The sequence below is a fragment of the Stegodyphus dumicola genome, chromosome 5, assembly GCF_044657685.1.
Source record: "Stegodyphus dumicola isolate Sdum_Otavi_A_Nest chromosome 5, ASM4465768v1".
NCBI lineage: Eukaryota > Metazoa > Arthropoda > Arachnida > Araneae > Eresidae > Stegodyphus > Stegodyphus dumicola.
This window is the reverse complement of record NC_140772.1, coordinates 214187010-214202096: the sequence shown is the minus strand read 5'-3', so window position 1 is coordinate 214202096 and position 15087 is coordinate 214187010. Positions and strand designations below refer to the sequence as shown.

Here is a 15087-nt window from a genome sequence, read left to right as displayed (position 1 = left end):
AGCAGCCATATGGGTTAACATGGAGCATCTTCTGGTTAATATTTTAACTCATCTGCATACATCTTCAGATACTTCATTTTTGACTGTTAAGGGTAAATAATTAATGCATTTTTTAATTCCACTTAGAATAAATGATTTAAAACCAAGATGCATCTAATGGTTGAAGACAATTCATAGATTCCAAAACGAAATTGAAAAATAAATATTCTTCCTAGGGGTCTTACAAGTTACTATAATTGACGGATATATCAACTGATAAACCATTTAAAGCTCTAATGATAAAGAATATGGAACAAATGTATACCAAAAGCAAATCATTATTTTACAAGAGCAGATGGGAATTTCAGAAACATGTATTTTAGTAAAAAATATTAGCGAAGCTCTAAACAAGAAAAGAGCATTTTGTGCTATAAATAGTATGTTAGATGGTACTGAACACAACTAAGCTTAGGACGAAAAGCTATCAAAAGATGAATGACAGAAATGCTCCCTATACAAATCATGGTAACAATAATTAAAAATTTGAGCTTAAATATTTTTATGTAATGATTGTACCTTTACTTTAAAAAATTATCTGATAAATTTGGGATGCATCTCTTAATTTGATGAATAAAGCAAATATTTTTTTATTGAAAATATAACGTCTTCATCTTAAACATTCACTTAGCAAAAATTTTTTAAATACGGTAAAGAGCATAGATTCAACATAAAAGATTAGCAAAGGTTACACAATTTTTCAATATTAAAATTTACCACCCTCCTATGCAAAACTAAAGAATTCATACTACAATTAGATTCTTTTCCTTTCAGTTTAAGACATTAAAGGACCAAACATTATAACCACATCTAAACGCAACATGCAATTCTTAAGCAAATAAAATTGTACCACAATATGGCTGCCCAACCATGACCACCGACCCCCTCATGTTTCCCCCTTAGCAGCAGACATATTCTTGGGACAGCATTTGATAGATGTAAACTTGCCCAGAAGTCAGAAACAGTGTGAAGCAAGACTCATTGACCAAATTAGAGTCTTCCATTGCTCTATAGGCCAGGTTTTACGATTTTTCCACCACTCACCTCCTCTTACAGGCATTCTGATCACTGACAAGTGGCTTTTGAATTGAAGCTCAGCCAGCTTGTGGAGATCCGTTCATACTGTTTTGGTGTTGACAGGGTTTGTGAAAGCAACATTCAGTTCAGCCGTAACATTTGTGGCTAAGGTCCTCTTATTTTTCAGCACAATTCTCTTAAATGATAGTCTCTCATGATCACTCAACATGCATTCTAGTCTGTGCTGAAATTTAGCGGATGTAGTTTTTTTCATCCGCAATCTTAAATACTGTGCCTCTTGAAACACAAAACACTTCAGCTACCTTGGTTGCAGAATAACCACAATAAAAGCTCTAACAATTTGCCCAAGTTTGACTTCATTTCACTTTGACATAATGCACACATTACTGTACAGAACACTATCTCGATAACGAATGATACTTGCAACATACCTGAGGATGTTGTATAGGTGATGTTAGTGAGCAAACACACCAGCACCACCAATAGCTTTTGCAAGAATAAACATTTCAGTTCAAATATGCATTTCAAGAGATGTTTCCATATTTTTGTCCAACCCATGTATCTTCCATATATATTCTTAAAACTAAATCTACCTACAAGTTAATTTAGTTTTCTCAGTACCCATCAGAAATTAGAGTTTATGAGGAAACTTGCTTTATGGAATAGCTGAATAAAATACAGAAATTTTTTATTATTTCCAACATTAGCAGTTTTTATAGTAGAAAAGTATATCATTGTTGTAAAAGAATTATGCAGCAACAAATATTTGCATCTCAAAACTCTGAGGTCAAAATTTGAAACTTATTTCCCAAGTAGTAAATATAAAAAATTTTCATGTTTTCTTGACTCTTACCACTATGGTTTTGAAGATTACAAACTGACTTTGAATGAAAAGAACCGTTAATTAAACTTTCTAATGGCATAGAACTTAAAATGAAATTGTACATAGAAGATGTGGTTAATTTATGGACCTCATTACCAGTGAAATAGAAATATAATGAACTATACAATGGTGCCTTAAAATTGCAATGCAGTTTGCTTTAGCTATCTTTGTGTGTGTGTGTGTGTGTGTGTATCTATATAAAAAGAGAGTTCTCATCACAAACTCAAGTAGAAACAAAGGACCAAAATCAAATTGATTATGTGTTCCGATTTCAGACTTAAGCTTACCAGCACACAGCCAAGCACCGAGCAGCTGTGCAAGAATAGTACACTCATTCATGCCATTAATACAAGTAGCCAGCATTTATTTAGTTTTCAGTTAATAAGATAATCTGAATTCTAGTAGCCTTGAATTATTAAAAGCAAATCATTCTTCTTAACTCAACTGATTAATAACAACATAAAATTAAATGAATTTCAATTGATTGTATTTAACAATACATACAAATGCAGCAACACAGGTTTAAAGAAAACAAGAGTAAGATAATCCACATCCATAATTTATTGGTAAAGAAGCTACTCCTTTTTCAGCTTCTAAATTTAAGAGGTGACAGGTACACCTCATAATCTGCAAATATAAATTTTCCTTTCTGAAGATGTCTGCAACACCAGTCTTCAAGCCTACCAATACTGGTGCATTATCGGCACCAAGTGCTAAGCAATTATCCAGAGGGACTGCATTTTCTTTTAAAATTTTAATAATTAGCTGTGTGCTATATTAAAGCCTGTCAAATGTCCTTCTAAAGTGGGGACAGAAAGTAAACTGCACTCAGTTTCTGAAGACTCTGGATTAAAAAAAGAAACAACAATTGGATACAGTTTTGAATCGGTATTATTGCTTCCATCCGTTAAGAGGCAGAACGGAGCTGTTTTAATGCAATCAATAACTGAAAATTTATTTTTCAAATCCATTTCTTTAACAATTGCACCTCTTTTGGTTCTTGTTTTCTGTTTACTGGCAAGAGTATCTCAATATTTATTGATTTAAATTAGAATTACTGAGGTTATCAACACTCATAAAGCATAGATAACGAACGTATTTTAATGCATGACAGTTTCAGAGATATCTTGCATTTTGTGTATTTTATATATCGACGCTGAAAACAATATTTAAATGCTGCTGGTGGTGTTGCACAAAAGAGACCACAAAACCTTTGAATAAGATTTTGCTTACTCAAAAGTGAGAAGAAATTGATGATACGCAAGCAACAAAGAAAAGACCACCGAACTACCTGTTTCTATTAGAAATTTTATTTTCCAAATATAATTAATAACATTGACTATTGCATAATGTCTTCTGAATCCATTTCTCTCCCATTTAAATTATCCTACTACCAACTCTTATTGAAATAATATTACATGTGATGTAATATTTACATATGATATTTACATCACATCACATGTAATAATATTTACATGTGACATCATCATACTGAAAAAATGAATTTCACGCAATGACGCCAGTACATTCTTTTAAACATTCAGCCGCAATACATTCATATTTGAAGAATAATGCAAAATCAAACATGCAGGTAAAATTTTGTTTAGATGTGGAAACGGACGAACATACTTTATGATATTCACAGCCATACAGACTTTAAATGGGAGGTATAATAATCTTTGTAGAAATAAAAATAATGATACATGGAAGAAAATATTATAAAAAAACTATGAAACATAGCAATAAATTGTATACGTAAACAAGTTTGATTAGAAGCATATAAAATTTTTATGAAACACTGGGAGATGACCACAGACCATATTGGCTTAATACTATAATTGTCTTATTTTTTACAACTGCAGTAGTTTAAAAAGATTTTGATACATATCTGCTTAGTTATATCATGGAATATTGGCTAAGCCAATATTGTCAATGGTGATCGTAGACGAGCTTTTATATCCATCTTGCTTAGATAGATTTCCTTGCAATTTTCAAAAACAGTTCTATTCATTAATGTATATATATATATATATATATATATATATATATATAAATCCCTCTTCAGGAACATTCATCAACAAACATGCAATCATCTGAAATATTTACAATGAGAATAATACCACTTGGATGTACATGTCATTTTCAAGACATCGGGGTGATACTATACGGTATGGATCTTCACATATTGATGGAAGACAGAGAGCACAATGCCTGACCACTGACCCTTTGCAGTAATGGGATCAAAAGTGAAGACAAAGATGTGGTTCTATGCCAGATTATGTAAGGAGATTGAATATAGTTTTTTCTGTATGATGCATAAATGAAGAAAAAACCAGCCACCTAAAATCTCAACATTCCTCAAATGATAGAAAGGAAAGCTAGATAAATCAAAATCAGTTATGCTTGAATTGCTCATTACTTCTTCAGGAACTGTTCAAGAATAGTTCATTTAAGGAGCTAGCATGAACAATGGTCTTCATGTGATAACCCATCCAAATGATACAATTCACTTCGTAGTAATCATCTTGGGCTTTAATTCATGGTAATCATGAAGCTAGTTGCTATAATGCAATAGTTCCACAGCACATCACTCTGTGCAGTCTATAAAAATTTCATACATAAGGTATTACCACATTCGCCATACTCTATCAATATAGCAAATCTCAGTAATGATGTAACACGCAATCCATTACTCTTCGTTAGTTATTTTTCAGATTGCACTACTAAAACTGCTTATTATTCTAATCATTTTCTTTTCCTGCCATTTTATCACATTTTAGAATAAGGAAACTATTTATTTTTTTACTTCATAAAACTATTATAATTGATTATGAAGCTAACAAAATTAAAATTTAAAAATAGGCTACTATTTTATCACATGTTTGAATAAGAAAGCTATTTAATTTTTTACCTTATAAAGATATTATTATTGATAATGAAACTAATGAAATTAAAATTTAATAGATTAAAAAATTATTAATGGAATAATTTTGCTGCAAATATATTATATATAAAAAAAAGAGTTCTCAAATTTAAATTTTCCTTCTATTATCTTATTTACATTAATTAACTTACACCAAAAAAAATTATGCAGTTTACAACATATTTTCAGACTTTCTCCATTGTTTTGAACAAAAGTGGTATAAAAAATATTCTAGTAAAAAGTTACAGGAAACTCAACTAGCTAAATTAAAGTGAATACCTAATCAAAATACAAATCATAATTTGATCTTGGATAATCCAGTTACTAAAAATATGTAGGTATTGAAAATATTTATATATACTTTAATTTGGAATAAAATAAATCTTCTCAAACACTTTATAGTCCAATAAACATGCTATTTTAATGAAAAGTAATAACACAACCAATTACTTCATAACCTTTCTTATCAATCAAAAAATAGTTTAAATATTTAGCAGTCTGTGAAATTTACAATTTTAGCAGCCCTGAGTTCAAAATACAAAACTTCATATGGCCTATTAAGATAAAAACCATATTATCAAATTTGAAGTATTTACACATTCACCACATTCTTTAAGCAGATAACAGTGGGGAGGAATGACATTCATGACCTAGAGAAAAATTTTACTTTATATGGCTCCAGTCATTTTTTTTTTTTTTTTTTTTTCTTTTTTTAAAAAAGGAAATATCTTGCTAATTACTAAATCAGCATTAGTTAAATCATCCAGCCAACTGAATTTTTTTTATTCCAAAAATATGTGTATCCGGAATTTAATAGTTTACTAATACTTATTTTCAATAAATTCAGCAGTAATGTACATATACATACACATCAACTATAATGCAACACAGCAGTATTAAAAAAATAAGTTTTGTCGTAAATTTTGCATATAAGCAAATAATTTTATTAAAATTAAATATGAAATTGTACTTTTGTATAACATGAAGAGCCTAAGGATACGAAGCTCTGCCAAAAAATAAGATTACAAGGGCAAGTCTATTATTTAGCATTGAGGTGAAAGGCTATTTTGTTAAATTGGTCAGATATAGCCAAGGCGGCAATAGTTTTAGTGACTAATTTTTGTCACCAAATTTAGTGAGAAATTGCAAAAGTTGCAAGACTTGGTGACCATTTGGTCCTGATCCTTATATATACAACTGTATCCTTCTCTTACATGTAACATTAACCATATATCCGTTCTGTCATTTCGAGAAATGGAAGATACTAGAGACTTCATGGTGACTGAGCAAAAACTAGCACATATATGAAGCTAGACAGTTCGAAGTTGACTTCAGAGTATTGGGATATCTCCGTGTCAGCTTTGCTCTTTAGATGTGTTATGCACTGCAGTGTCTTTAACGTTCTTAGCAGACTGAACACTAACTATTGATTGTGCTCTGTGGTACAGAGAAGAATTTTTATGGGAAGTTAGAAAACTGTTAAGAGTTTCTTTTGGTAAAACAAACTTTATCAAGCTATCAGCGGTGCATTCAATCAATTACGATTCCTATGCATGAAACAATTTTTGACTAAATGCTGGTGACAAGAGGGATAGAGGAATAAATGAGACAGCTGGCAGCAGCTTTTGCTGCATTCGAAGAAGAAATGAAAGGTCAACAAGAAAAGATTGAAGAAACAAGAAACAAAAGGAGAAATTACTGCCATAATAGAAAACAAGTTTGAGGCTATGGAAGGCAGATTAGATATAGCTGAAAATAAAGTTTCATGAATTAAGGAAACAGTTTCTGCTGTCGAAAACAAATCCATTACAGGTTTCTCCTGCAGTCATCAAGGAGGTTGACAACTTAAAAAATCCATAATTACAGCAGGAGACAAGTCTGTCATCTTTAAATTCCTAGATATGTCATCTCGCTCCTCTATAAAGCTATCCACATATGATGAAAAGACCTCCTGGCCAGTGCACAAGACTCAGTTTTCTATAGTTGTGGATGAAAATGAATGATATTCCAAACTAAGGCCTACCACCTCATCACTTCTCTGAGAGCAGACATAGCGGATATACTTCAAACTTTGCCCGAAAACCAGAGGTTAGACTTTGAAGCTCAACTTGGTGTGCTGGAGATGTGCTTCGCTGAGAAGCGTTTAAGCAGGCTTCAATTAAAATCTTGGCAACAGAGAAGATCACACCTAGGGGCTCGCCACGGATGTTGAAAGGCTTTTTCATCTCGTTTTTTTGTACTGCCCATCAGAAACAAGGGAAGTCCTACCCCTGCAGTACTTCATCAATTGCTTACAGATCCTGAGATTGAGAAAGCCCTGCAAATGCAGATGTCATGAAATTCAAGGCGGCCTAGCAAGCAACCTGTAGACACAACTACCCAATCAGAACTGCTCATGTTCAGCAGCCAGTGGATCAAATGACTGCTCATCTACATGATTTAACGAAGTCAATGCCTTGACGCAGAACAGTGCTGAAAGTCAAGTATGAAGGAACTGCAAAACATCGCACAGCACAGAATTTAAGACCACTTCCCAGCAATGAGACAGGAAACAAATTAGTGGCCATTTTGAAGCAGAAGTCGCCAGATATTGAAAAGCTCTATTTTAAAGTAAAGATGATACGATGTAGTAGGACCTTTTGAATGCATTGCCTTTGATATCCTGAGAACTCCGCCACGAAGTGCTGATCGACACAAATGCATCATCATCGTCATTGATTACTTCAAAAATTGGCCTAAAGCGTATCCTATCCCCGATTAAGAGACTGTCACAGTAGGAGAGAAGTAAAAATACAAAACTGGGTTTTCAGGTTTGGAGAGCTTCTTTAGCTACATTCCGATCAATGAAGGAATTTTATTATTTATTTATCAACCTTAATCAAAGAACTCTGTAGAGTGTTCGGCATAGACAAAATCCAACAACGCCTTTACATCTGCAGTCAATTGGCATGGTAGAGAAGTTTAATCAAATTATCCTTAATAACCTTTTGCCAATGCTTTTCTGGAAACCAACAAGGACTGGGACTAAAAGTTACCTTGTTCTTACTGCCTTTGAGAACGGAAGTTTCTCATACCCCGCAGTTTATCATCATGGACACTATCTTAACATTAATCGGAATCGCAGAACTACACACACTTATAAATACTTGCCAAACAGGTTTTTCTCCCTTTTTCCTGACTACAAAGGAAGGCCGGTACGGGGCTGCCGCTCGGGCACTTGGAATGCAGATTGGCACATGGCTGGTAATAGAGATGCAGCTTAAAATTCCTGAAAATATCCAAAATTAATTCTGCTGAAACTTGATCTGTCCTGAAATATTTCGGTCATCATGTGTTTTCGTCAAGAAATTGCTTCTACTATCATCATGTTGTTACCTCATGGTGAGAACAGCTCAGGCCATATCTACTGAATGAAATTGAGTAGCAGAGATACCATCCATGCTAAAAACAGATGATTTTTTCAAAGAAACAGATGGCGATATGCATATAAAGTAACATCCAGAATGTGTGTAAAGAACAATTGAGATGACTTTCTACAAGAACGACACCAATGAGTTTAGATTAGTATTTGCTTTATATTTTGATACAGGCTGTACAGTCTTATATTTAGCTGTGCTATGATATTCATATTGTTTGTTTAATCCAGATAATATCTAAAAACGTGCTTAAGTAATTAAATAAAGTGAAATTGTGAATCTGAAAGGCTCATGTCATTTTGGGGGTAAGCGAAGTATTTTATTTGTTTCTATATTAGGGTTAACACAATGTACTAAATATAGTTTTTAGGCCAGCAAGTATTGGGCACATGTAACATTGATTTTGATACTCGGCTAAATAGTGGTTAACATTCTAAATGTTGATCTAGCTAAATAGTGGTTAACATTCAACACCACACTGCCCAATCGTAAAGCTTTCCACAAAACTGCCAGCTATTTCCCCATCCTAGATGCTCTTTGGTCACTTCAATCTTATTTGGTCTCCCTCTGGATGTGCCTTCATCGCCTGAAGAGTACATTCAAGATCCTTAGGCACGATGTGAAGTGATGCACACATTTGCTCGAGAGTGAGTTAATTTGCCTACGGAGCAGAAGAAGACCCGATACAACACGAGAGCTATAGTACACCAATTCAACAAAGGTGACAATATATGGTTATATGGAATTCGACAAAAAGGACTTTTTCTCAAACTACAGTATACTAAGACCATGGTCCTATTTGTATATAAATTTGTAAATTTATGCATTTATTTATTGACTTTGCAATCAATTTATGTTATTTATTCAAATCACTTCGATAATGTCCCACTTATTTTTCTTAGTTGTAAGTATAGCTTCCTGTTCAGGGATTGCAATCATTAGGAAGGGGACAAAGCTATTAATTTTGTATATAGGTATATAATTTTAGTGAAATTGTGTGTGAAATGTTAGTATTGTGTAAAATTTTTTTCGTGTTGCATAATGTAACACAAAAGGTCTAAAGAAACAAAGTTCTGCCAGAAAAATAAGATTACAGAAGCAAACCCATTTAACATTGAGGTAAATGACTATCTCACAAATTTAGGGAGATATTGCAAAATTGGCTATGTTTTTGGTAACTAATTTTTGTTGCCAAAGTCACAAAACTTGGAAATCGTTTGGTGACATTTTGGTCAGCCCTCTACAACTGTAACTGAATAACGAACTGATCCCTTTTATGTATCCATCTCTTGTACACAAATTTAACCACCAAGGGAAAACTATATAAGCCACAAGAGAGGATCAGACCTGTTTTTCAGTTCACAGTACACTTGGGAGTTTTGAGGATATGTCCATGTGAGCTTCACCCTTTGGGTGCACTTTGGATTGCATCGTGTTTAGTGTCCTTAGCAGGGCTCCTGTGTATTATTTGAAGTGCAACTACTCGCTGTACTCTGTGATAATGAGAACAGATGAGTATTTATGAGTAATTTTGCAGAAAATTCTAGAACTGTCAAATGTTTCTTTTGGTTAAATAAATTTTATAAAGCTATCACCGGTTCTGCATGCATTAAATCCATTATGAACCCATATGCACGCAACAATATTATGAAGCACCCTAGTCAAAACTCAATACTATTCAATATTTAAAAAAAATAATAACGGAAATATTTACTATTTTTTCCTGTAATAATGAAAATTAATATGTTTTTAATGTGATTAATTTGCAGACTAAGCTTTGATTAATTCTGATTTCTCATATCAAAAACATTTTCCTAATTTTCTTAAAAAAGAAAATCCATATTCATATTTTAGAATTCCCCCCACACTTGAATTTGATAAAACAACTACAGCGACATTTTCAAGAAAATACACTTACAAACTGCAGTGTTTGCAAATGCAAATTACATCATCTCTTCACACCAGTTTCTATTCTTATGCACTAATACGTAGTTAAAATAAAAAATTTCATTATCTTTAAACCAGAATATTAGCAATTATAGAATGCTATACTATTATTCATCTTCTAGCTTGCAGTGAACTTATTATACTTAGCTGTATCACGGAAAATAACACTATGACTCATATATTAATATAAAATAAATCAAAAATTCAACAGTTATCTATGCAAGCATATGCAATTATGCTTACATTACTGCTGAATTTTGTAAATGTATGTAATTTTTATAAATAAAATTATACCGCACAGTTATTTAGCATCAACGATATAAAAAAGGAAATAAAGGTGCACTAAAGAATCAATCAAAAAAGAAACAAATTTAATAGATTATGAATTTTCGCTGCTTTATCCATATTTTTAAATATTTTTTCTTTTAAGAAGTCATCACAAGGAATGACATTAATAATTAGGACTTGCTGATATAAAGGCATTTCTGTTAGATACTAATTGCTTACCTTACATGCAAAAATATATGTTGCTAAGATTGGAAGCTCAGTTTATGCTTTATAACCTAAATACAATTAATAACAAATGGGAAAACTTACTTTTCCTAGACACTGCCTTTTATTCATCGCCAACAATGCTGCTGCGGCAGCCTGGTGATCTGTGAACTCCACAAAACAATAGGGATCATTTCCAGGCTAAAAATAAAATATATATATGTAAGATATAAAATGTGATAAGCAATTAAAAAATACCAGCATAACTGACAATAGAACTTTTATATCCTAAATTGAATTTATATACAACTCTCCTTCAAAGACTGTAATGTGTCTCTTCTGCAGTAGTCTGCACTGCTGTAAGCTCTTACCCAATCCCTGTTCAGGATTCAAACAAAGAATTCTCCTGCATTTGTATATGTTTCATTTTTTTTTTTTTTTTTCCCCTGCTGTTGCTGCGCAAGCAAGTAATCAATAACTTGGCTGTTTTTCATTCACTGTTTTAAAAATGTGATGCATCTTACATAAAATTGTCGGGCGCTTATAGCACTGTAGTGTTGTACCAGTCCAGAAGATATGTGCTATGAAATTTGTCGGCCAGAAATAAAATGTTTTAACTATTCCCTTAGTCATGCTCTACCTAAGTTCCAGTGAATTATGCAATCAGTATTTCAGCTACCTTCTAATTTCATTCCAATCTGACCATGACTGAAAAATAAGTGTCTTCTCAGCTAAGTTCTCCAAATTATATATACAGGGTGTTTCATAGATCATGGGACAAACTTGGAGGGATGGTGGCGCGTACTAAAAACATGCATTTTTTGTATAGGAATGTAAGGTCTAAGTGACGGTTTAAGGCAGGAATGCAAACAAACGACACGAGAGGAAAACGTGTTTATGTAAAAATTAATGCTAAGTGCTTCTTTGCAGCAATACAGTATTTACAATAAATGTTCAAAAAAAGGCAGCACTAACAGTAAAAAGAACCAGCTGTGATTGGCTGGCAATGCAGCTGTAGAGAGCCGGACAAACCATGATCCAATGCATCAGAAGATCATTTGCAACTCTGATGTCGAGCATGATGGGCGAGTTTACGCACAGGGAAAACGTTGACATGCATCTCATGTATGGTGCTGTTAATGGGAATGGCAGAGCAGCGCAAGGTTGTACCAGAAATGGTTTTTGAACAGGTGTATGCCAAAGCACACAATGTTCAAGAGGTTGCATCGGTCTCTGTGTGAAAACGGGTCATTTGAAGCCACCTCTCACACTAGGAGTGGAAGAAGAAGTGCACGACAACCTCGCATTAAAGAATCTATCTTGAACATTGTGCATGAATCACCTGAGACAAATAAAACAGCTATTGCACATCGTCTGCAGCTGAGTCATTCCACCGTTTGGAGAGTATTGCATGAAAATCGTTTGCACCCATACCATTTGCAGAGAGTCCAAGCTTTGCAAGACGCATATTACCCTCTTCGAGTTCATTTTTCTCTTGCAGCAGTGTGCGGCGCAGGCGGATTTCCTATCAGATGTGCTATTCACAGACGAGGCAACTTTTTCACAGGGCGGCATCTTCAATAGCCACAAAATGCACATGTGGGCAACTCATAATCCATACGGCACACATCCACATGCCTTCCAAACCCACTTCTCTGTGAATGTGTGGACGGGTATTGCTAACGGCTACCTCATAGGCCCATTCATCTTACCAGCATGTACAAATGGCTTATGTTAGCATATTTTTCTGCAAGAAGTGCTACCGGAATTGCTGCAGGATGTTATGGCTGTTGTTCATGTTCGCACGTGGTTCCAGCATGATGGTGCACCAGCCCATAACCACATGCGCGTCCACATTTACTTAGATGGGACATTTCTGGGCCTGCCTGTGGTGGACCTGTTTGATGGCCACCCCGTTCGCCAGATTTATCCAGCTTGGATTTTTTTTATGGGGCCATCTGAAGACTCCCGTTTACATCATTTACAAGACTCCTGTTGACTTACTGGAGGACCTCATTGCATGACTATCCATTCCGGCTGCAAGCATGCGCAAAATGCCTGTCGCTTTTCAAAATGTTCGTCAATCTCTTCTGCGACATTACCTAGCATGTATTACTGCTGGTGGTCGCAATTTTGAACATTTGTTGTGAATACTGTATTGCTACAAAGAAGCAATTTGCGTCGATTTTGTACATAAACACATTTTCCGTTGTGTCGTTTTTATTGCATTCCTGCCTTAACCCATCACTTTAGACCCTACATTCCCATAAAAAAATGCATGTTTTAGTACGCTTCACTACCCCTCCAAGTTTATGCATGTTTTAGTACGCTTCACTACCCCTCCAAGTTTGTCCCATGATCTATGAAAATTTTACTTTTTAGAATTTTTACAGTTCAAAATACTATTTCTTTACAGTTTTTTAAAAATTTTTACAATAGAATCTAAATAACTTTTACTTAAAATACTGATTACAATTTATTCCAATAATTCATCACTTTAGTTAATTAAATTTATGTTCTTTGAAGATGATATATGAAAAACACTTTCTAGTTATAAAATATACAAGGTAACCAAAAATGTTCTTGCCATTTTGGACAGTCAGAAAGAAAAAGTCATAAAACAAATCACCGCTAATGCTAAAAAAGTGATCACCATGGGCATCCAGTGCCTTTTGCCAACGAGTGGCTAGCTGTGTGATGCCATCGTGATAAAACTCAGGAGTCTTGTATGCAAAGAAGTCTGAGAGAGCCTTTTCGAGGTCTGGCTGGTTGTTGAAGGGTTTCCCACGAAGATGGTTGTCCAGGGAATGGAAAAAGGTGTAGTGTGTTGGCACGAAATCTGGGAAGTATGGTAGAGGGGCTAGTGTCTCCCAGCTCAGTTGCTGGATGGTGTCCCTGGCCTCCCAAGCCACATGCAGCCTTTACAATGCTGTCATGGAGGAGTATCCCCTTACAATTGGGATGGTTTGGCCGACTGGTAGGAGTTCATAGTGCACCACTTGGCGACTAGTCCACCAGATACAGAGTGTGATCTGACATGGGTGGGGAGAAGGCCTCGCAGTGAGAGGCACAGTGTTTCTCAGTGATAATCAATGTCTGGAACACATGGGTGTGTTATACTAGACCCCCTTTTCGATCAAATATAGATGCGATGCGGTGCCAGGTAAGCAAAGACAAGCAAGCAGCGACATGCTGTTGCTTTTTTGCATCGGACAGTGACCACTTACTCAGCTTGTATGCCTTTTTTATGCAGTGCAAATGGATTCTGATCGTTTCATCAGATACCTGGAAATGTGCAGCAAGCTCACCACATGTCTGGTTAGACATGTGGTGAGCTTGCTGCACATTTCCAGGTATCTGATGAAACGATCAGAATCCATTTGCACTGCATAAAAAAGGCATACAAGCTGAGTAAGTGGTCACTGTCCGATGCAAAAAAGCAACAGCATGTCGCTGCTTGCTTGTCTTTGCTTACCTGGCACCGCATCGCATCTATATTTGATCGAAAAGGGGGTCTAGTCTGGTTAGACATGTGGTGAGACTGTCACTCCCTATGGTTGCTTTCAGGCCCTCATTGTCCAGCGCTCATGACAGATGCTGCATGGTTCATCACTAAGAGACATATCCCCTAACCTGAACTTTTAAAACCATTGCTTAGCGGTTGGTTCATTAACGCCATCATCCCCATAGGCCTGGCAAATTCAGTGACTTGATTTTTTCTGCTGACAGGCTCACTTTAAAATCATACAGCAAACAACTCTGAATGAGCGTCATACATCCATTTCGATCAGTCACTGTGTGAAACACATCCATTTCGATCAGTCACTGTGTGAGTTATGTTTGAAGTACTGATGCAGCTCACTTTTATACTCTTGGTTGAACTGAACTTATATCCTAACCAATTCATCGCCAGGTTTGGCAACTATTTTTATGTTTTAATTCACTCTTCCAATGTCATATCGGAAATGGCCAAAAACTCTTTGGGTTACACTGTATATATGATTTACTTCTTTTAAATTTCATTGATTTTTTTAATTAGGGTAATACAGTCAAAAGTCGTTAATTCGGACACCCATAATCCGGAATGATCTATAATCCGGACCTCAAAGCTAAAAACTTTCTGCGCATGCGCCGCGTTGGCACATGCGCACAGGCGTTTTACGCGTGCGCGTACGACCTTGACTACTGCGCATATGCGTGTGCGCAAGTGCAGAATATGTTTTCGCCTGCGCGTTTAATGTATAACGGACGGTGTTTCAGTTAATGTTAATGATTGCGTTGTTCCTTAATCTTCGATTTGGATCCCGCTTATTATTTTTTGCAGACTGTAAGAGCAATTTTATAAAAGTAAA

At 35.0% G+C, this 15087-nt stretch overlaps 1 protein-coding gene across 1 annotated transcript in view; it reads right to left on the bottom strand.

Annotated features, from left to right (window-relative positions):
• LOC118184850 (nucleolysin TIAR-like) overlaps window positions 1–15087 on the bottom strand; it is a 137270-nt gene that overhangs the window by 99550 nt on the left and 22633 nt on the right. Inside the window, exon 5 of the mRNA XM_085817662.1 lies at window positions 10841–10936. Coding sequence (XP_085673788.1) covers window positions 10841–10936 — 96 coding nt within the window. The remainder of the gene's footprint in view (window positions 1–10840; window positions 10937–15087) is intronic.